The sequence below is a fragment of the Rutidosis leptorrhynchoides genome, chromosome 4 (assembly GCF_046630445.1).
Source record: "Rutidosis leptorrhynchoides isolate AG116_Rl617_1_P2 chromosome 4, CSIRO_AGI_Rlap_v1, whole genome shotgun sequence".
Lineage (NCBI taxonomy): Eukaryota > Viridiplantae > Streptophyta > Magnoliopsida > Asterales > Asteraceae > Rutidosis > Rutidosis leptorrhynchoides.
The window spans coordinates 481262060-481285285 of record NC_092336.1 but is presented as its reverse complement, the minus strand read 5'-3'; the positions used below and the strand labels follow the sequence as shown (position 1 = coordinate 481285285).

Sequence of the window (23226 nt, the reverse complement as noted above, 5' to 3'; positions counted from 1 at the left end):
TGAAACTGAACGAGGATGTAATTGTAAGCATTTTTGTTGAGTAGAAGTACTTTTATATGTGTCTTGAAGTCTTTCAAAAGTGTAAGAATACATATCAAAACACAACATGTATATACATTCTAATGGAGTCGTTAAGTCTTCGTTAGTCGTTACATGTAAGTGTTGTTTTGAAACCTTTAAGTTAACGATCTCAATTAATGTTGTTAACCCAATGTTTATTATATCAAATGAGATGTTAAATTATTATGTTATCATGATATTATGATGTATGAATATCTCTTAATATGATATATACATTAAAATATCGTTACAACGATAATCGTTACATATAAGTCTCGTTTCGTAATTCTTGAGTTAGTAGTCTTGTTTTTACATATGTAGTTCATTGTTAACACACTTAATGATATATTTAAATATCATTTTATCATGTTAAATATAGTGTATCAATATCTTAATATGATACATATGTATTTAGTAGACGTTATCATAACGATAATCGTTATATATATCATTTCGAGTTTCTTAACTTAGTAATCTCATTTCTTATGTATATCACACATTGTTAATATACTTAGTGAGATACTTACTCATCATAATCTCATGTCAACCATATATATATGTCTATATATACCACAACATGTAGTTTTTACAAATTTGTAACGTTCGTGAATCGCCGGTCAACTTGGGTGATCAATTGTCTATATGAAACTTATTTCATTTAATCAAGTATTAATAAGTTTGATTGCTTAACACCTTGGAAATATTTAGTCATGTAAATATCAATCTCAATTAATATATATAAACATGGAAAAGTTCGGGTCACTACACACTTTATCGGACGACATGTGAAATTGGTGAAAAAAGTTCCACGAATCAAGAGAGTGAGCCAATCATTAACCCCTCGGGTGGTGTATAAGAAGAGAATAATCTTCTTTATTTGCATGAAGAAGATTGAACCAACCCAAGAGTCAACAATTGACTTTCTTCTAAACACGGTTTTGAACACGAGGTTCACTTTCTTAACCAGCTCACACAAACACGAATCATCAACCCCGGGTTGCAAAACCTCCTTAAAATCATCTATACCATACCCGAGAGGATTGTTATACACTTTGAAAGTTTCGGGTATGATATTCTCAACTTCATCTCCTTCATCATCATCATCATCATCTTCACTTTCATCATCACTATCATACTTTCCATCACCAAGTAGATTATCATGGATTGTAAAAACGTTAGATGTTGGCAAAGTTTCACTCACGTCATCATCTTCCTCATCACTCTCACTAACTTCTTCATTATACTCCTTACCATCATCTTCACCTTCATCATTATCCTTATCACAAACATCTTCACTAACCCCGAGTGGATTATCATAGACTTTAAAAACATTGGGCGTTGGTAAAGCTTCAAATAATTCTTCATCTTCCTCATCACTTTCATCATCTTCATCAAATTCATCATCCTCACAATCTTCATCCTCTTCATCGTCTTCACTATCCTCACATTCATCGTTATCCTTCTCATCATCTTCATCCTCATCTTCGTCATTGGTTATCAAAGATTCGAGTACTTATGCAATCTCTACTACGTCGGTCTTGGCATAAAAACTTACATCATCATCGTCATCATAAAAGACCCAATTATTTGATCGAGAAGTAGAAATTACGGGTGAGGTGGGTGGTGAAATGGTAGTGGATACAAAATCTTCAACTAAAGGGAGCATGGAACACACGGTTTTCTCTAAGCTTTGAAATGAAGCGTGTTGAATTTCTAACATTTTCTCAAATATCTTCTTTCTTGAACTAGAGCCTCCATACGGTTAAGGTGGATTCTCACAACGTTTGAGAATAACTCTAGTAAATTCGGATAAATCTCCTCTTGTTGTTGATTTTGAATTTGAAATTGAGGAGAATCTCATGTCGAGTTATCCCCCTCATAAAAATAATCCATTGGTTGACCAAGATAGTCAAAATTAGAAATGGGACCATAATCACAAGGTTGATCCACGGGAACAAAATCATTAATATAACCATTATCATAACCCCCGTCATCATAATAACCATCATAAGCACCAACATAACCATTCGGCTCAACATTATCTTGCGAAAAATCCATATAACCGTTGTCATTCATACCCACGTAACCATCATTCATATACCCATAACCATTATTCATACCCAAATAATCACTATAGTTGCCCAAATAACTATTGTCATCATTCATGCACAAATAACCATTATTCATATCCATGTGACTTGAGTATTCCATTAATTGTTGATCATAATTCGCGAATTTTGACATCAAGTAGTCACACAATGGGTCATACTCCACCATCTAGCTTAATCACACCACAAACAAATAAACGTTTTCCGAATACAAGCAAATAAAACAAAAGGTAACTTTTGCAAGAATGAAATTCATACAAAAGGATCGAACAACTAAAAGTTTAAACCAACTACCCAACTTAGCTAACCGCTCCCCGACAGTGGCGTCAAGAAAGTGTTGATGCGTGCGTGACAATACATCTTTTACCCTCTAAATTTATACAAGATTCAAATATTACAAATAATCACACACAACTAACGAGCACTTAGAACCCGTCATTATAGTACTTTAATGTAAGTATTCGTTTCAAGTTGGTCCCAGGAGAGCGGCGTAAGTCGGATAATTGAAACTATTAATTGTCCTAGGGGTTTGTTTGATTTTTGGGGGGGGGGGGGGTTCGATAGATTTTAACTAACAACTAAAGTTTGCACAATTAAACAAACTTAAATTTATCAATTAAACTAGTAACAAGAAAAAAGTTGTGAAGTATTAAGACTTAAAACAAATTAACTAAGTAGTGTTCACTTACCTAATCCTCTCTAAACTTGAATTGACCCGTTTTACCCAATTTGCTATCGCACTAGTTGTTGAACTATTAAATGTTTAGCATCACTACTAAACCTCAAATCAAATAACACTCTGTGAATTCACATAAGCATTGTATTCTAAGATCGAGTTAAGCATGATTTGGTCATTGAGATTGAGCTTGGGTTAAAATCACTTAAAACCCTCAACTATCAAAATCACTTAAGATAATCGGCACTACTATGTTGACTAAAGACCAATTGAAAACCAACCTAGATCAAGAACACAATCACTTGCAATTCCTAAGCTAGTTGTCTAGATCACCTAAGGTGTTGAAGCACACATTGATTCACTTCTCAAAACACTAAGAGAGCTACACAACATATGTAATCAAAGTCAAGCCTAAAATAAACTCATAGCAATGGATCTTTAGCTAACTCAACAACACATGATCATGTAATTCATTCAAACAACATTATTCAATTGATTAAGGGCTAATATTATGCATTAGAGATTCACAGATAAGCAAGCACAAATGATTTAGCCAAACATAGCAAAGATTACACTAGCAATAAGTATAAAAGCATCAATAAACATCATCTTGAGTGATTACAAGTAATTAATTCAAAGCTAGATGAAGAAAAACAAAGATTACAACTAATTAGTGCAAAATGAGTAAAGTAAAGTGTAGATTACAACCCAAAGTGACAAAGAGAAGAAGATCTAAGCTATAATCATAAGATAAACAAGAACAAAATCAATTAAACTAAATCATTCATCATTACAAGTAGAGAAAATAAGAACAAGTGCTAAAATGGAAAAGAAATTACAAAATGGATAATGGATGATGTAGATCTAGCATCTAGCTTCACTAATCTTTGACTTGGAACATGAAATTAGGCCTTGATCTTGATGGATTCATGATTGGAACCCTTTTAGGGCTCCAAAACGGCCTAAGGAACCAGCTCCCTAACTCAAAAATCCCAAATTTGCTTTTATAGGTCGGCTGAATTTTCTGGCTGAATCAGCTCCTGGAGCGCCGCAATAGGGGTAGGAGCGCCGCTTCTGGGTCCGCCGCAATATACCAGGAGCGCCGATTTTGACCTGAAAGCGCCACTTTTGGTCACTGACTTTTTAATACACGTTTTAGCACATAGGAGCGCCGCTTTTGACCCTGGAACTTCATTTTCACTCCAAAACTTCACTAGGTTCATTCCTTTGGCCCAATGGTTGATTCCTTAGCATAAATATGAACTTTTAGGCCACTTTTGTCCCGAAACGACTAAATACCACAAACCGCTCACTAATCATCACAAACCGTATCAAAATGCCACGAAAGTAGGGAGATATGGCGAAGATAAATATGTATATTTTGAGCAATATCAGGTGATAACTAGGATTACGAGGGATTTGTTGGAGCTCGATAAGTTCCTAACAACTTAAAGCTTGTAGACAAAGGGAAATAACTATAAGCTAAAAACTAGGGTTAAAGCCAAAAATAGGCTACAAACTTACACAAATGTACCGATGTCGCCCACAAACTCATTTCCGTCCTACTGTCGCCTACAAACTTTCAAAAAATGTGCTAATATCAACATTTTATATTTTTGACCTGTTGAATACTAAATTTAACCTGATAATTTTTTTTATTTTTTTTATTTTTTTTAAAATGAAGATCCAATCCACGAACGACACGTGTTGATTTAATATTATTTTTAACCGATTTAGTCGGTAGCAAGTCATTTTTGTTTATATTGGTACACTTTTTGAAAGTTTGTAGGCGACAGTAGGACGGAAATGGGTTTGTGGGCGACATCGGTACATTTGTGTAAGTTTGTAGCCTATTTTTGGCTTTAACCCTAAAAACTAGTATAACTAGTGTTTGAGAAAAAACTTATATTTTTTGTCATTTTATTTCAGTCGTTCTAGCTACTATATCAAACACATAAATATATATAAAAAGCTAACAGTAACAAGTTATCAACTAGTTTCGACAAAAATAACTTCAATTATATATAATCAACTAGTTTTGACAAGCATAACTTCAATGATATATAAATCGGTGTTACCGCAACTTGATTTAGAACTATATTTATGGTATTGAAGTACATAAAATTCATATAAAGAACTTCAAACAGGGTCTGCTAAGATTAGAGTCTTGTTATACTTAGGGTCTTGTTAATACGTGCTGTGATTATTATGAAGTGCAAGTAATAAATTCATATAATACATAGTATAATATAACTTACTTTACTGTATTACACATAAATTCTATATATATTCATTTAGAAATCTATCTACGTCGTCAATTTTGATTTGAAATCGATCTTTTTAACTGTTATATATTAAATATCGTAAACGTATAATATACGAAGCATAGTTCAGTGGTAAAGTGCGCTTTCTGCTGAAGTAAAAGTCACGGGTTCGAGTCCCGGGTGTCTCTTTAGTTTTTGTACCTTTTTTTTTTTTTTTACTATTTACCCCTTTAATCCTTTTTTTAATTCTTTTTCATAATACACTCTTTAATGTTTTTTATTTTAAATTCAGTCCTCCTATTCTAATTCTTTTATTTTTAAATTCTTTTTTAAATTTAACATTTCTTATATGACTTTTTATTTTATTTTTTCTTGACCACTTTTTCTATATATATATTTTATTTAAAATCTTCTTTTTTAAAATTTTTTTCTCTCTTTTTTACAATTTTTTTGTACTCCCACACTTTACTACTCCGTATTAAATAACAAGAATATTCAAATTTTATTGATTTTAATTATTGATTTTGAAATATATTTTCTCTTTGATTTTGTCAGCGTTATTAACGTTTAAGTATTTAATTTAAACATAAGTTGTGTACAACGAAAAGCTGTATAAAAAATAAGGGGTCCGCCGCCGCAGCGCGCAGCTGACCTGAAAACTTGTTAAATTAATTACGTCAATAAAACCCCAATGCATTTGTGTAATTTATTATATGTATAAAATGACAAATTTTAACCACGCAGGCTTGCCTGAGTGACCACCGAGTTGCCCAATGAAGCACACCACCCGGGTTCAATCCTTGCTATGCCAAATTGTTCAAAAATAGAGTGTGACTAGAGGGTGCGCATAATGCGCAATTCACCCGGTACCAGGTCTCGCGGTCGAAGGGCTTGATTACCCGAGGTTTTACCTTCTATGGGGGAGCCAATGTGCTCCTTCATAGGAGGGTTTCCTCGCTTACAAAAAAAAATGACAAATTTATTTATATTTATATAAAAAAAACTCATAGATGTTGTGGCTATGATGAAAATTGATCGGATACGGATGATGTCAGATTTATATCAATATCCATTTATTTGTTTAAAAATCATATCCATATACGTTTAAATTTAATTTCATTTTCATCAATTCATATCCATGTCAATGATTTAAGCGAGTTAATGGATATTATCAATATCTATATTTTTTTACAAAATATATATTAAGATTAATATATGTGTTTTGATTCGTTAGATGCCGGTAGTAAAAAAAAAACAAAAATTAAAGTAACATTAAATATGTAAAATCTATAATTAATTTAAATATATAGTTGTATCATATAGTTTATAGTGAATATGTATAAAGGTATATAAATGTATATGTATAAATGTTAGTAAAATATTTATATAGGAGTATTAATATATGTATTTTATTTATGTGATAAATGAATATATTCGTAGATGATAAATTATTATCAATAATCGATCCACTAATTTTTCACATAATTTGTATATATTTCCGTATTAACATCTATTTAGATCATCCATATCTACTTAAATGGATAGAATCGGGTGTATATTTGATGTACCGGACATTGCCATCCTAGTTGTGGCGCTACCAGGGATGACAATGGATATGGATCGGATGATGCCATATCCACATCCATATCTATTTATTTTTTGTTCATCCATATTCATATCCATATCCATTTAGTTTCGGTTCATCCGTTCATATACATATTCGATGAATTAAGCGGGTTAATGGAAATCCGTTGAATATCAAATGAAATGTTATCTAACGACAAATTTATCAATTTAATATAAATTTTAACAAATATAAATATTTAATCTTTTTGTTTTTGGTTTGTTACAAACGTTTTGATTGTAATTTATCGCCGATTGTAAATTTAGCTGAGAAAATAAGTTATAATATAAGTAAATTACGTTTAAACTAATATAAATATGTAACTTTTTATATTGTTAGTACAAATTTAATAATTATGACAACCCTTATTTTCGTTAATACTTTAAGAATATGTAGGTAATATGTATATTTATATCGATATGTAGATGTATATGCATATCTATATCCATTAATACTATGACAACCCTTATTATTTCATCCATATCCGATCCACGAAATTTTTAGATCATCCATATCCATATTTATATCCGTTAATCGTTCATTTACATCATCCATATCCATTATAAAGGGATCGAATCGGGTTGATATCATAGATGAAACTTTCATTGCAATCCGTAGGCGCTAACCTTTACTTCACGCGCTTAACTACCCAACGTTTTTACAATACGCCAAATCATCCGTTACTCACACGCGCCGCAAGTAGCCACTGATCAGATACAGCTGAGCATTAAATTAAATTACTAAATTAAACGGAATACTGTATTGACCCCATCCATATATTATATTGGTCCAGGAATCAAAGTGTAATGTGGTCAGTGACAATTGGATAGAGATGATATGGGGGTCGACAGATTTTAACTTCATCCAAAAGCCAAAGGTAGGTCTGTCAGGGGGATGCTCATAATATGGGATCCAAATGTTTTCTTGGTAAATGATGTGGTTGAAAGACAATATTATCTAGCAATCAAAGGTAATTGGGTAGGTAAAGAGCGGGAATCAATTGTAGTTAATGTTTATGGCCCTCATAAGGATGATGGGAAAAAGAAGTTCTGGGAAGATCTCGATGGTCTGATGAACATTCCTGATGTTGAGTGGATACTAGGGGGTGATTTTAACGAAGTAAGAGAACGTGAAGAAAGGCAAAACTGCCAATATAACGATAACAGGGCGAAATTGTTTAATAGTTTCATTGAGGAAAATCAGTTAATTGAAGTGCCTATGATTGGAAAAGATTTACTCGTATATGCGACAATGGCCAAAAGTTTAGCAAACTAGATCGTTTCCTTGTTAACGATCATTTTCTTCAAACTTGGGGCGATGTTTCGGCTATTGCTCTCGATCGACACACTTCTGATCATTGCCCAATTTTAATCAGGGACGAAAATAAAGATTTCGGGCCCAAGCCTTTTAAAATTTTCGATGTCTGGCTACATTCAAAGGACATCGATAAGCCAATTATTGAAGAGTGGAATCAACAGGTTTTCGGTTCCAAGCCTGATTGCATATTCAGGGACAAGCTAAAAAATGTAAAAAATTGTCTTAGAGCCTGGAGTAAGAAAGAATATGGGTTGATAGACAAAGAAATTGTTTCGTGGAAAAAAATAGCGAATGAACTCGAGTCCAAGGCTGATGCAGGTGCTATTACTGATGTTGAACGCGAAGATTGGTTGAATGCTAGGGTCTGCTGGCTGAAAAAAGAGAAAGAGAAATCTGAAATGTTGAAACAGAAAGCCAGGATAAAGTGGGGTATAGAGGGGGATGAGAATACTGCGTTCTTTCACTCCTCGATTCGCAGGAGGGTCAACAACTCAAACATACGAGGCCTACATATCAACGGGTTGTGGGACGAAAGACCCGAAATGATCAAAAAAGAAATTTTTAATTTCTTCAGTAAACTTTTTGAGGCAAAAGCAGCTACTTCTACCACGGATTTAGATTCTTTAAAGTCACTGCCTTTTAATTCTATCTCTCCTGATGACGCCCATCTATTGGAAATTAAGTTTTCGGAGGAAGAAGTTTGGGGAGCTATCAAAGATTGCAATGCATCTAGAGCCCCGGGTCCCGACAGTTTTAATTTCAATTTCTACAAAAAGTTCTTTTGGTTAATCAAAGGCGATTTGATGACGGCTCTTGATTGGTTCTGGACAAACGAATCAATCTCAAAGGGGTGTAATGCTAGTTTTTTAACCTTGATCCCAAAGAAGAAGATACCGATGAATCTTGGCGATTATCGTCCCATTAGCCTCATTGGAAGCTTCTACAAAATAATCTCCAAAATCCTATCTAGAAGGCTCCAAAAAGTCATCCATAAAGTTGTTAACGTAGAGCAAACTGCCTTCATGAAGGGTCGATATATCTTGGATGGAATTCTGGTGGCCAACGAATTAATTGACGAGGTAAAAAGAGACAAGAAAAAATGCATGATATTCAAAGCCGACTTTGAAAAAGCTTTTGATAGCGTCAAATGGGATTATTTAATCAAAATCCTTGAAATAATGGGATTCGGGTTAAAATGGAGAAATTGGATAAAAGCTTGTATATCCTCCGCTTCGGTTTCGGTGTTAGTTAATGGATCACCTACCAATGAGTTTTCGCTTCAAAGAGGCATCCGTCAAGGTGACCCCTTATCCCCTTACCTCTTCATAATTGTGGCGGAAGAACTAAATGTTCTAATTAAAAGGGCCATACAGACTAATCTTTTTAAGGGTATAAAAGTAGGAAGAGATGAAGTTATCGTTTCACACTTGCAATATGCCGACGATACAATACTTTTTGGAGAATGGAGTAATCAAAACGTTGGCGGCGTATTCAATGTACTCAAATGTTTTGAAATATTCTCGGGCCTTAAGGTAAACGTCTCAAAAAGTAGTCTTTTGGGTGTTGGGGTTCAAAATAGGGTGGTGGATCGAATTGCTTCAAGATACGGTTGTCAAGTTGGGTGCCTTCCATTTACATACCTAGGTCTACCAATCGGAAGTAAGATGAAAAATATTCGGGATTGGGAGCCTTACATTGAAAAATTCCATTCAAGGTTAGCGGATTGGAAAGCAAAATCGATGTCATTTGGTGGCCGGCTTACTCTTATCAAATCGGTTCTTAGTAGTTTGCCTTTGTACGCTTTCTCTCTATTCCGTGCTCCCTCATGCGTCATTAACAAGCTCGAAGGTTTGCGTCGTAATTTTTTTTGGGGCGGGTCGGGTGAAATCTCAAAAATAGCGTGGGTAAAATGGGAAAACACTCTTGTACCTTACGAGGGCGGGGGGCTTAATATTGGTTCACTCAAGGCAAAAAATTTGGCGTTGCTAGGGAAATGGTGGTGGAGGTTCCTCAATGAAAAAAATACACTTTGGGTTAAAATTGTTTCTAGCATTCATGGGCGGGGCGGGGGGTTGGGGACAATTCATAACTCACGAATGGGGTCGGTCTGGAAAGCTATATGTAATATTGGATCGGAAATTGATAATCTTGGTATTTCCTTCTCTAACTCGTTTGTGAAAATAGTGTGCAAAGGGGACGATACTTTATTTTGGTTAGATAAATGGATAGGTGATCAAGCGCTTGGCGAAAGGTTTGGAAGGCTCTTTAGGCTCGAGAGGGATGGTAACGTAAAAGTAGCTGATAGATTCTCTAAGGAAGGAAACGTTACACTTACTACATGGAATTGGTCAAGAGATCCGTTGGGTAGAATGTTGTCCGAGTTACACGCGCTGGAAAACTTGCTGTCTGACTTTTCATTTAGAAATGGGGCATCAGATGGGTGGGCATGGGATCTACATCCAAATGGGGTATTTTCTACATGCTCTCTCACAAGAATCATTGACGCTAAGCTATTATCACTATATTTCGGGGTAAACGAAACCACATGTCTAAGAATATTACCACAAAAAATTGGTATTTTCGTTTGGCGAGCTAAACAACAAAGACTTCCGGTTAGAGTGGAGCTTGATAAGCGGGGAGTTGATCTTGACTCCGTTCGTTGTCCCGTCTGTAATAACGATTTAGAGACGGTTGAGCACATTTTTGTCCATTGCTCTTTTGCTAAAGATCTTTGGTTCCGGGTGTTCCGGTGGTTTATGGTTAATAGGCCAATGTATTCACATTTGGATGATTTGTTTCAAGGGTCGCTTGGTATTTCACAACCGATCGAGAATTCAAGATTGTGGATGGCAATAGAATGGGTATGTGGGTACATAATATGGCAAAATCGGAATCACACTTTATTTAGAAAAAAGTCGAGTAATGGTCCTATGGCGCTCATTGAAGTACAAGTCAAAGCTTTCGAATGGATCTCAAGGAGGTCGGGCAAAATCCCGTTGAATTGGAATCAATGGATCCTAAACCCGAGCATTTACGATGATCACGGTTAAACTGCAGTTGTCTTCTTTCTTGTCAACTTATGCTTCTGTTTTGCCTCCTAATGTAATTGTGGAGCCACTATGTAATAAATATAAATCTTTCTCTCAAGCATGTAATCGCATGCTTCTGCTGTACCTATATCTTATATTAATAAAATTTGTGCTCTTCAAAAAAAAAAAAAAAAACGGAATACTGTATAAATATTTATATTAAATATATTCAGTATAAAATAAAACAAAGAAAAACAAACAATAAATATACTTTTTCCCTAAATTCATTTTTATCAAAATCCCCAAATTTTCGTTCTTCTTTTTTGTTTTCCCTCTCTTTCTTTGGAGGGAAAATTTCCAATTTTTAAAGCTTTTCAATTACAATTAGATAATTTTCTCTCAATATTTTCAGCTTAATTACATATATTTCCAGTTTATTACATCTTTCTTATTCCTTTTGACCGTTGTTGCAATACACCTTTTTATTCACCTAGCTACTATGTGTGAAGTGTAACTGAGCTGCGTAGTTGATTCAAGTTTGATAAGGTACCGTGATTTCAGATTTATGTAGCATTATATCTTAAATTGGCTGTTCGTAATTATGTTTATTACAGCTTATTTAATTAATTTGTTGTAATTGGGTTTTTAGGGTTTTGAAATCGAGGTTATATGTGTCTCTAATTTTTAAAGATTTTGAAGTTTAGTAGTCAATGTATGAATTTCGAGTTCTTCTTTGTGTTATATATGTTATAGATTTTGTAATTTGATTGTTTTATAATTAAATTGGTAACTAGAGTGACTTAGGGTTTACAAATATTGCCTTATTACTCCTATTGTACTATGACACTATTTACAATTGCTTACCTTTTTATGTTGTTGTAAAGATTCTTGAAGTATTAAAAATGTAATTTTGCTGCTATTTGTTAGCTATTTTGCCAGTAATTGTTTTTGCAAAGAGTTATGAAGGGTGCCTTAAATGTATGTTTGGCAAAATGGGTAGATTGGCAGCAACACCCAAATCTTGTGTTTCCTTTGGAAACCAACCAAACACACCAAATCACCCGGTAAGAGTCGATGCATGTAACATACCTCCACTAAATACCCCATGGCAGTATCGAGCATCCTTCCAATTTGTCAAGGGTTGTAAATCCTTGCCAAGGGTGGGACTTGAACTTGCGCCTGTTTTGGCAACGGCTTCCACATGGCGGGACCCGGCCCCATATTCTAAGCCAACGTGTACCATTGAGCTATTAGCTCATTGGTGCCTTGAATGCATGGTTATTAAGCTATGTTGTGTAACTTATGTTTCTGTATGCTGTTGATCTATACACATGGTTTGTAATTTAGTAGATATGACTTTTTTTATGCTTAGTGGTCAACAATTGATGCTCTGAGGGTGAAGTAAGTAGTATTACATCATTATTATTGCTGATTCTGGAGAAGATTGTGGCAACCATTCAATTGGTATTGTAACCAGTGCATAGTGTTTGATTTAAAATGAGGCTTTTGAGTATGTACATACATTTAGTATTATATATCCACGATTCTCTGACATTTTCAGCTAGTGTTATGTGACATGACTTATATTGTCATATCAAAATATTAGCTTTGTGGATTCCTTTTCCAGACCAAGTTTTGACGATACTGTATGTTGATGGAAACTTATTATTGAAGCTTTATCATCTTATGTTACCTCCGTCAGTTTAAATGTACTTAAAAAGTGTCTACATCTTGGAAACATATAGGTGGCCTACTGCATAATAATTAGTCTGTTATATTCATACAGAATGTTATAATGTAGTTATATAGTTTTAACTAGTTTTCGTTGTATACATTCATTCATAATGATTCTGAATGTACTCCGTATTAATCAAATGTATAGCTTATTAATGACTGGCCACTTTAGATATTTGTCACACTGGTGGTGGTTATTTTGCTGCAGTTTTCTAGAAAAGCAGTCTATCAGTATCCACCTCTGTGATTAGATGACTACAACTGTCTTATATGTCTAATTACATAAAGGTTTTAGGAATAATAGATTATAAATGTTTAATCATGGCTTATCTTTTTTGATATCCGATCTAGGCAACTTTACGATGTTTAGACAATCTGAGGGAGATCATAGCTTTTAAGCATAACAAAGCTTGAAAGTTGATAAGCGTCTAGACGTGGTATGTTCTAAAGTTTCAAATGCAAACAAAGAAAGTAGCAATGGGAAGAAATTCATCTAAAGTCTCAAAAACTCAGAAGAAGGTGCAGGAAGATGTCAACAACCAAGCAAAAAAAGTATCTCAAATGATTACATCTTCTGCCAGAAAACAAAAACCAGGTAAGTTAGTTATCTAAACCTGCGGTCTTATATATACGTGGTTAAATAGGTAGGAAGAGTAATGGTAGTATGGGATGAAATATGGTTATAAATCAGAACATGTAACTTTTAATTTGGGTCAATACAGTCTAGGTTTGTTGACACATGACTTATTTGTCCCTTTGTTTCTTAATAATATGTAAAAGCAACTTGTTTATGAAAACGATATTATTGATATAATAGGCTGTCATCTTTTCTTTTGATAAAGCGATTTAGGGGTATGTTAACATTATAAACACTGTAAGCATTATACACTTTCAGCTCACTTTTAACTAGTTTGACCCTTCTGACCTGCTACAATTGTAACCTAGTTTTTATTAAATTAAACTGGTGTCACTTTTGGATGTGCGCCCATTTTCACTTTTTTATTTTTTTATTTACTGTGGTAAATTTGCATGTCATGCAAATTTCTGTTTTATTCAACAGCAGCAACGCGTACAAGGAATAGCAAGGAAAATGTTGATGCAACTAATTTAAACGCCAGAGGCATCTCAGACGGTGATACGAATGTCACTATATGTTCAGATAATGAATCATATCTTGCAACTAACAATATGTCCGTAGATTCTGAGGTAACCATATATATGAGCATATTTCATTTTACTACTAAGTTTCATTAGCAGTTACATGTGTCAATTATGACTTATTTACTGATTACTACATATGAGTTGATATGGGCTGTGTTTTGGTTGTAACGAGTAAGACTATAAGGTTTACTTAGAAAGAGAATGGGTTACGTTGGTTGAACATGACAAGAATTGTAAAAAATTTGTTCAAATACATAAAACTCCTAGCGCACTATATTAAAAAAGTTGGTGTTTTTATTGTGGTTTCTCTTATCAATTTGAACACATTAGTTATTTACAGGACAAAGTGTTTGAAGGGAGTCAGGGACATATCACCTGTCTAATATTCACTCGCACTAAATTCCCCCTCCCCATGAGATATAAGATAAGATACATACTTGAGTGTATTGCTCAGTTGGAAAGTTGATATGTTTGTGCACATGTTCTAAAAGCTGGTTAAGTTGGCCGACACGTCGGTTTGGGGACTAGCTCGTCCCGTTTCGCCCAAAAACGCCTAAAGTTCGGTGAACACTAAAAAGTCGGGTCTGAGTTGGCCAAAGTCAAAGTGTTCAAAGTTTTAATGTTTTTAAAGTTTGGATTCTTTGATCTATATCTATGTTTGAAATATTATGTGTCATATGTGTGTGTGTGTGTGTGTAATTAATTTATTACTAAAAGTCAATGTCTGACTCGATCGACTCGTCTCCCTCCAAGCTCCCGACCGATTCGTCGCGACTTTTACAACCTCGTGTAATGAAAATTCTGAAGTACCTTCTGATTTTCTGCAGGGATGTAATGAACCCGAGACTTTCGTGAATGGAACCATATTTTCTCCCAAATTTCATATTTCAAAAGCTGCTGATGGAGAAATTGTAGATGGAGGTAAAAACTGGAATTCTTAATTTGATAATAATGAGCTAGATTTTGCTTATTGCATGCATAAATCCTGGATGTTGCAGTCTTGGCCTATTACTTTAAAAGGGTGTTGCAGTCTTGACCCATTTACTTTAAGAGCGCGATATTTGCTATGTTCTATCTCTAACAGTTTAAATGAGCCAAGTCAAATTATTTGTCAAAAAGCAAAGGGTTTAATTTAGTTAAAAGTTGCCCCAAGTATATTTAATTATTTATAATTGATAAAATCTTCCAACTGCAGTTAGCTAAATTGTTTTGGGTCAGCTTAACCCTATTGGCTAATAAACCCTACCTCTTTTGATCTGTACCGAAATTCCCATTTTAACTTGCTACCTCTGCATATCGTTTTGCTTTAAATTGGTTAGAGGTTGCCTACCGACTTCGCATTTTATCTCGTTTCTCTACTTGCTGATTTTCTAAATCTTATGGTCGAAAATTGTTTAATTTTGGCTTCAGGTTTTATATGAATGAATAAGTGAATCAATTCACTAAATTACACGTGGATATGCTTATTCTCTTCTATATTATGTGGTTGTTATTGTTATGATACAGATTTAGGATGTGGTCTGTCAAGTGAAGTTTCAGCTATATACCAATGCATGAAAGACTCAAAGTTAGAATGTGTTGACGAAGATGATCATAGTCGTGATCAAACATCGTCAGACGTACAAATGGAGGACGATGAATGTGAAGAATTTGATGAATTTGATCCTTACTTTTTCATAAAGAACCTGCCAGAATTAGCGTCCGTGGTCCCAACTTTTAGATCTGCGCTACTACCCAAACAAACACGGAGTTGCCCACCAACTACACTCGTTCTAGACTTGGATGGTTAGTAAAAATGCTTACAATGTCCCAAATCTACTTTACATTCATTGTTAGTTTTCATTTATAAATACAAAAATATAGACAATTAGTGTTGTGTGGTGTCCTGCAGTGCCAGTTTTGACCCGACCACATTGGACTTTTTCCCACCCAGCCCATTTTGCCACCTTTAGTTATTTCTATTATACAATCCACTGTGTTGACTTGTGTTGTTTGGCAGAGACTCTGGTACACTCCACACTCGAACCGTGCGTTGATGCAGATTTCACATTTTCTGTGAACTTTAACCTTGAGGATCACAAGGTCTATGTTCGTTGCAGGCCTTACCTAAAAGAATTCATGGATAAGGTGGCTGGTCTTTTTGAAATTATTATTTTTACTGCTAGCCAAAGTATATATGCTGAACAGCTCCTGAATATTCTTGATCCAAAAAGGAAAGTATTTAGGCATCGTGTTTATCGCGAGTCGTGTGTTTTTCTAAATGGAAATTACCTCAAAGACCTATCAGTTCTTGGTCGTGATTTAGCACATGTCATCATGATTGATAATTCTCCACAGGTATATCACGTTTTCTATTTCATAAAATGCGTAAGATTGAACTTGGCATATAATGTAAACAAACTGAAATTTTTTTCTATTTAGGCATTTGGGTTTCAAGTTGACAATGGTATACCAATAGAGAGCTGGTTCGACGACCGCTCAGATCACGAGTTGCTTTCACTGTTGCCATTTTTGCAAAGCCTGGTTGGTGTTGAAGACGTCCGACCGCTAATTGCCAAGAAATTCAACGTAAAAGAGAGAATAGCTGCAGCAGTTTGTCCATTTGCGGAACCCTTTGAAAGGTGAGCAAATAACAATAACTAAAAAACATCAATTTGCTTCAAAATCAGGAAGCTGATGAATTGGTTGTGAACAAAAATAATGATGATAAAAAGCTTCATGCACAAAGGAAGAAAAAACAGGTTCTGGTGTGTAGTTTTAAGTCATGAAAAGAGTTTGTCTTTTAAGTTGGATTTGATTTGATTTGGTTTAGTTTGCTTCTCATGCGATGATGAATAACTTGTAGTTGTGGATTTGTTTGGGATGTGTTAATTTAGTTTCTCTAAATAACTGTGTATTTTATGTAATGTGAAATTATTATACTGGTAGAAGTTTATGCTTATGAACCAAGTATCAAGTATGTTTCAAGAATATTTTAACTTATTATAATTTCACCCATGTCCCATAGGTGTTTTTAATTATTCTTGTATGCATTTGGTTGAATTTTGAGCCATTTCAGTGTTTTACCAATATGACCCGTTTGAGTAAGCAGGACTCACTTCTGATAATAAATTTGTCTCGATCTTACTTTATATAAACTCATAATGATTGTGGGCATACCGCATACCAGTGATGGCTCAATTATGGTATGATGTCAGCACACATCCATTGTGAGATGCTTTATGTAGTGATCGAGCCCATTGCTGAGTACTAATTTAGGTGGTACAATAAGGTGCTTACATGTATAAAGGTTTATAGTTTATTTGATTATTTGCCGTTGGTTTCGATTTATGAAATGGACGCTTCATGCAATGGAAAGTTGTCAGCTGTTGGTGATCTAGTTACTACGAATGACTGAGAAAATAATTAGAGATGTGATGTCACTGAGGGAGTAGTTCTGTGTGTGCATAAGCTTAAGAAACACTTTGAGCATTCCTATTAGTGTTGCCAATCCCATCCAACCATTGGTAGTGAATTGTCAAAGCTTAGTCAATCTTCATTTGTCTTCTATTTTGTTAATTTTGAGCATTTCTAATCACATATGTAATTGTGATAAACACTTGTACATTTTGATTTAAGATTTATACTATAATTTAATTTAATTTATTAATTTATGGTGGTTGAGGAAAGTTGTGATACTTGAGAGTGATATGCGATGAGTTAGTGATGAGAAAGAAATGATGATGTGACACTGATGTGGCAGTGTTAATGTGAAGAAGGGTGTCATGGTTGAGAATAGTCTAATAGATGACCTAGCAGTTAATGTCATGATATTTTCACAAATAAGTCTAAGTTTCAACTTTACTAGCAATATATCTTGAATCACCATCATAAATGGTCACATGATAATCGATTAGGCTTCGAATATATCTATAAAAATACTCATCCTCCCCTAAAAACCTGAACAGAGACAATCTCCTCCATTTACCAGTTTACATTGACATGTACAGAGGCTAGAAACAAGTCAGAGTTTTCACCAAGATAAAGCTAATATGAGCTGAACTTGATCATATTGGAAACCCTGCTGTAGCCATCTAACGGATCGAGTTTGAGATCATAATAAATTTACATGAACCTTAAACAATGTTTAACATGTAAATCTCAGGCTGTTATACAGTTATGTCAACTTACTTGACGTAGAACTAAATGCAAGCTTCTGCAACTGAGCTCAGGTATGGAGATCAAAGCAAACTTGATTGATCAAGTAGGAGACAAGTGGGATCCATATGAGTAACTTGGGGGGGTCCCCATACTTTATATTCGTTCCGTAAACCAAAGGGACACATCGTGAAATGAGTGTAAAGTACGTGGAACCCGCACGTCAGGAAAAAGTTTAGAGACCCCGCATGAATTCTGGAGTAAACCACAATAACGCCTCATGTAATTTTTTCCTGTATGAAATCTGGAGTAAACCACAAAAAAGCCTCATTTAATTTTTTCCTGTCAAAGTTACAACACAATAACATGACATGTAGTCAATGATTTTTCCCAGAAACACTTGATACATAGTTTTTATTATTAATAATATTTCCCGACACACAATGATGTCCAAATTTTTAGTTTGGCTGATATTACAATGGTCTTGATGCAACTTAAAAACAACAACAATATAAGGATTCAAGAAAAGTGTACATTTAAAATACCATTAAAACTACTTCCATATCAAGGTTTGGCACTCCCTCACTCTCCATTAAACAATCAGCGCCAACTGTAGTAATCACATGCCGCAAGCATTACCTGTGTAGATAGACAAGGAGTAAGCTTCTACTATAACGATCCATTATCATTATCATCATCATTAATATAATACAGTGATTTCAGACAAGACACCCCCCAAATGAAACAATGTTTTCCTTTTTGAAAAAGTCGCAATCCAAAACTACCTATTTACATATTAGCAATCGATTACAAAATACTGATTTCAGTGCATGAAAATTTCCTCATTTTGGGATTTAGAGATTTGAATGATTAAAGACCGACCCTGTTTATTGAGCTCATGTGTATAGTCAATCTGAATTTAATTTAAAACAAGTGAAGATAATTTCAATCATGCAAAGTGGCGACAAGTTTTAACACGAGACTTGTTAAAATGATCATACATTCATACTGTAGTAACAGTAAAAAGTAGAAAGGGAATAGGTGGGCCAAGCAGAATGAAACTTTCAGATCTACCTTCACGTCATGTGTATATTGCTTGTTATGAACTAACAAATTGGAGTTTTGTACATTTCATATGGTGTCTCATCGCATAGCATACAAAGAAACTTACAAATTACTTTGAGGAAGACGACTCAGCCTGGTGGTCTTTCAGAAGATCATCATAAGGATCCCTACGACCTTCGACCTGACTAATCTGAGCGTCCCAGAAGATCTGAGCATTGTGACGGTCAAATGTCCAGAAACCATAAGGACGAATAGGGTAACTCCACATCTCCTTTGTTTTTGCACAACGTTCCTTCATATGATATGTATGCTCTCTAAATTTGCGATCTCTTTCAGCTGGATCCTCCATCATTCTAAGGATCAAGTTTTCAGCAAACTCCATGATGAAAGACATCTCTATTTTCCTGAATACAAAAAGGACCAAAAAAACATAGCCAATCTTAATAATGTACAATTTAGAAATCAATAGTCAACAATCTTCCAAAGATAGCACCAAATTTTACAGGCACAACAACTCCAAAAACACATAAATCAAGGAACGGTATATCAGAAAATGTAACCATAAACATGAATAAAAAAAAACTAGAAACTTGTGTATAATAGCCAATGTTTTACTATTCATTCTAACAGTGAAATAAGCTTAAATGTGAAATGAGAACTAGCATCACAAAAACCAACTCGAACGGCACTAACCTTTGGATGCTATAACCTCCCAAAGAGAAGATTCAAGTCAATACACGCTGCACTTATTAAACTGAAGAGCTAAGAATTAAACAATAAAACTTCCAACATAAGATGAAAGCATCATAAATCCATGAATTATATTTGAATGCAAATTTAAAGCTTATATGGTTATAAATTAGCTTAATAGCAAATAACATTCAGCAAATAATCAAAATAAACGTGAACGCAAAAGAAATGATTACGATAAGTTCAACAAAAACACAAGTAGATTGTTAGATATTTTGAAATGAGATTTTATCAAGGTGACAAATGGAGGGAGGTTGTTAAAAAGCTGTAGGTTTAACGCGGGATATAAATCCTAAAACACCATAACCAGCCAATTAACAGAAAGAGTTAAAGCTACAAATAGGTTGTATACTTTCTCAAATGTCCCGATGTTGCCCGCATACCCATTTGCGTCTCACTGTCGGCTATATACTTTCAAAAAGTGTACCAACGTTTCGTTATCGGTTACCTGCTGAATCGGTAAAGTTAATTATTTAACATTTTTTTTTTCATTTTATATGGCTACAAATAGGTCATATACTTTCAGTTTTGTTCTGATGTAGGCTATATACTTTCAGTTTTTGTTCCGCACCGACGTGTCATGACTACTTAGAAGCCACGTCATCAATTGTTTTCGTTGCAGGTAAAAAAGCATAGTGGCTTATATTGGTACACTTTTTGAAAGTATATAGCCGATAGCGAGACGCAAATGGGTATATGGACGACATCGGTACATTTGAGAAAGGGAGGTGATCTTCACACACCACTTTCACTTTTTGATCCATCTACACCTAAGTTACTATTATACCCTTGGTTATACTTAGAATAATAATATAAGTTTAACTCTCTAGGGGTATAACTGTTAATTTATGAGACAAAAGTGTAGATGGATTAAAAAGTGGTGTGTGAGAATCACCTCCCTTTGAGAAAGCATATAGCTTATTTTTAGCTTTAACCTTAACAGAAACGCATAACCTATGAAAAGTGATCCTCAATCAGAATGTAACAATGTAATGACAGCTATTATATTTGAACCAAAAACACAGTGCATCAGTTCTTTGAAACCCTAAATTTCATAATTAGTTCGACATAAACACTGCCTCAAATCAGAGAACGAATTTAAACAATTCAGCTGTATAAACATAAATCATGAACAAAGAAAAGATATGTAATAACGTTCCTGAATCAATCAATTGAGCACTTTTTACGGATCAAGGATAATACATTTCCGCAATTATTCATTCAATTAATACCCAAAATTATGATATAAATAGGATATGATACATGTAAGCAAACAAAAGTTCGATTCGATTGACTAAATCAGGTAAGGTAAACTTGAAGTATGCAATTACCTGTTCGATTGATGTAGAAATATAGGAAATACGTGGAGCACCGTAGCAAGTTGAAATTGTGCCTGTGGAGTGTGGACATTGTTTACTTCAATCTTTGGAAATTGGGTTTAAAAAAAAATGTGAATTAGAAGTTGGGCCTGTAAGAGAATTTGGGCCATTAATCTTCGATCTTATATATGTAATACTAGTTTTATGAGCCCGTGCGTTGCACGACACTTGTATAAATTAGTATACGATTACGTTAGTATTGATACTCACCAAATGTATAATACAATTATAATAAAAAACAGTTCATCACCGATAACATTTGTATCGAAAAGATTGGTATCAAAAGCATTGCATACGATAACGTTAGTATTACACGCACTTTATATAATGTATGATAACATGAGTATGCTGTTGTAAACGGCGTCTGTTATGTCCGTTGCGACGCCCGTTGCGGCGTTTTGGTGACTAAACCGTTTCGACCCCGTCCCGTTTTCTTATAAGCCGGTCAACGGTCAAAAGTCAGGTCAAATACAGGAAAAATTGGGTCAACGCCGGTCAAAAGTCAGAAATTCTGTTAAATTGGTCATAAGTCGGTCAAATCAATCAAAATTGACTTAGTTTAGTATTCCATTTTGTATTATATTAACACTAATGGCAATTGTAGGTACAAACTTGTCAACGAAGGTTTTTTAGCTCTAAAATATGTGTAAATATATAATTATATATATAAGAGTCAACATTAGTCAACATCCGTTTCGACCCCGTTTTTTCCGTTGCGACGTTTTGAGGTCGCTATCGTTTCGGCCCCGTCTCGTGTCTTTTTCAACCTACTATGAGGTATCGAAAACATTAGTATTGTAAACGTTAGTATTAAATACAATTACAATACAACAATCAGTTGTTCTCATTAGATGTTGCAAAGTTTCTTGAACATAGAGTGATACGTTTATGAGCCCGTCCGTTAAAATACGTATCGCAAATGTCAAAAAGTTGATATACTTTAAATTTATTTAAAAATCATATTTTGTATTTAGTATAGATATTTGATTATTTATTTAAATTAAGTTATATACCTAATTTTATTTAAAGTTTATTCATTTATTTCCCGTACATTTCAAACACACATTTGTGTTGTGGAGTATAATTTATGCTCAAATATAATCTTATGTATTAGGGTGCACATCTTGTATACTACTTTTTATGTGTATACTAGCTAATAGGTGATTTAATATTTAAGTAATTGTATTTTGCTTAGAATATGATTAAACAATATTAAATTTTACATTTTTCTTATATTATATTATTTAATTATTTAATTTAAATTATTATTTAAGTTATATTTTTGTTGACGTCAAATGTGAAGTTCTATTACTCCTGTTACTTCCATTTTTATATTTATATTATTTAATTTATTTAATTTGATATTTAAATTAATTGTATTATATTTAGAATAAGAATACTTTTCTTATTTAAGAAAATCAATTAATGTGATGACCCGGAAATTTCTGATCAAATTTAAACTTAATCTTTGTATGATTAACATTTCCGACACGATAAGCAAAGTCTGTAAAACTGAATCTCAAAATTTTTGAACTATTCAAATACCTTTCGGTTATTCTCAACGATTCGCGAACCATTATATGTAAATAGATACATATATATATACTATAACTTGAAAATGTAACAAAGTTTTAATTGCATGATACCGTACATTAAACTTATTGGTTTATATATCTATTTGAATATATATGATTTCAAGTTATTTAGTAAACGATAATAACATTCGATTATTGATTCGATTGATATTTAGATAAGTTAACTAAAACGTTTAAGATGAACCAGTAAAACACTAATTTGCTACAGTGTTTTCAAATTGCCACATTACTCAAAATGCTACAGTGTTTTCGAAAGTCACTATTTGCTACAGTGAAATTGACTTTGCTACAGTGAATTGCTACAGTAAAAAATTGACTTTGCTACAG

The 23226-nt window shown here is 34.0% G+C and overlaps 2 protein-coding genes across 9 annotated transcripts; one reads left to right on the top strand and one right to left on the bottom strand.

The window, feature by feature from the left end:
- Positions 1 to 11387: 11387 nt before the first annotated feature.
- LOC139844575 (uncharacterized) lies at positions 11388 to 16945 on the top strand. 3 transcript variants are annotated; one of them, XM_071834805.1, is made up of 7 exons: positions 11388 to 11624; positions 13164 to 13407; positions 13876 to 14018; positions 14801 to 14894; positions 15453 to 15758; positions 15973 to 16310; positions 16395 to 16945. In XM_071834805.1, exons 2-7 carry the CDS (start codon positions 13269 to 13271, stop codon positions 16596 to 16598), a joined length of 1224 nt encoding a protein of 407 aa, XP_071690906.1. In that variant the 5' UTR covers positions 11388 to 11624; positions 13164 to 13268; the 3' UTR covers positions 16599 to 16945. The 3 variants fall into 3 exon arrangements, with proteins under 3 accessions (XP_071690906.1, XP_071690907.1, XP_071690905.1); XM_071834806.1 differs by having other exon boundaries at positions 13873 to 14018; positions 15480 to 15758; positions 16395 to 16942; XM_071834804.1 differs by having other exon boundaries at positions 13873 to 14018; positions 16395 to 16942.
- Positions 16946 to 18477: 1532 nt separating this feature from the next.
- On the bottom strand, positions 18478 to 21374 carry LOC139844574 (uncharacterized). Of its 6 annotated transcripts, none has more exons than XM_071834801.1 (4): positions 21257 to 21309; positions 19869 to 19915; positions 19282 to 19579; positions 18478 to 18749 (listed from the first exon to the last, which is right to left on the bottom strand). In XM_071834801.1, exon 3 carries the CDS (start codon positions 19567 to 19569, stop codon positions 19285 to 19287), a length of 285 nt encoding a protein of 94 aa, XP_071690902.1. In that variant the 5' UTR covers positions 19570 to 19579; positions 19869 to 19915; positions 21257 to 21309; the 3' UTR covers positions 18478 to 18749; positions 19282 to 19284. The 6 variants fall into 6 exon arrangements, with proteins under 6 accessions (XP_071690902.1, XP_071690904.1, XP_071690899.1 ...); XM_071834803.1 differs by having other exon boundaries at positions 19282 to 19571; positions 21257 to 21274; XM_071834798.1 differs by lacking the exon at positions 19869 to 19915 and having other exon boundaries at positions 19282 to 19571; positions 21257 to 21374.
- Positions 21375 to 23226: the final 1852 nt, after the last annotated feature.

Excerpts from the sequence above, each read along its gene's own strand:
- LOC139844574 (XM_071834798.1), bottom strand. The coding sequence starts at position 21,335 with ATGTCCACACTCCACAGGCACAATTTCAACTTGCTACGGTGCTCCACG. Across the intron at positions 19,572-21,256 it reads TTTCTACATCAATCGAACAG|AGATGTCTTTCATCATGGAG; the intron begins GTAATTGCATAC and ends TCAGGAAAATAG.
- LOC139844575 (XM_071834804.1), top strand. The coding sequence starts at position 13,269 with ATGCAAACAAAGAAAGTAGCAATGGGAAGAAATTCATCTAAAGTCTCA. Across the intron at positions 14,895-15,452 it reads TGGAGAAATTGTAGATGGAG|TATGTGGTTGTTATTGTTAT; the intron begins GTAAAAACTGGA and ends TCTCTTCTATAT. Across the intron at positions 16,311-16,394 it reads TGATTGATAATTCTCCACAG|GCATTTGGGTTTCAAGTTGA; the intron begins GTATATCACGTT and ends TTTTCTATTTAG.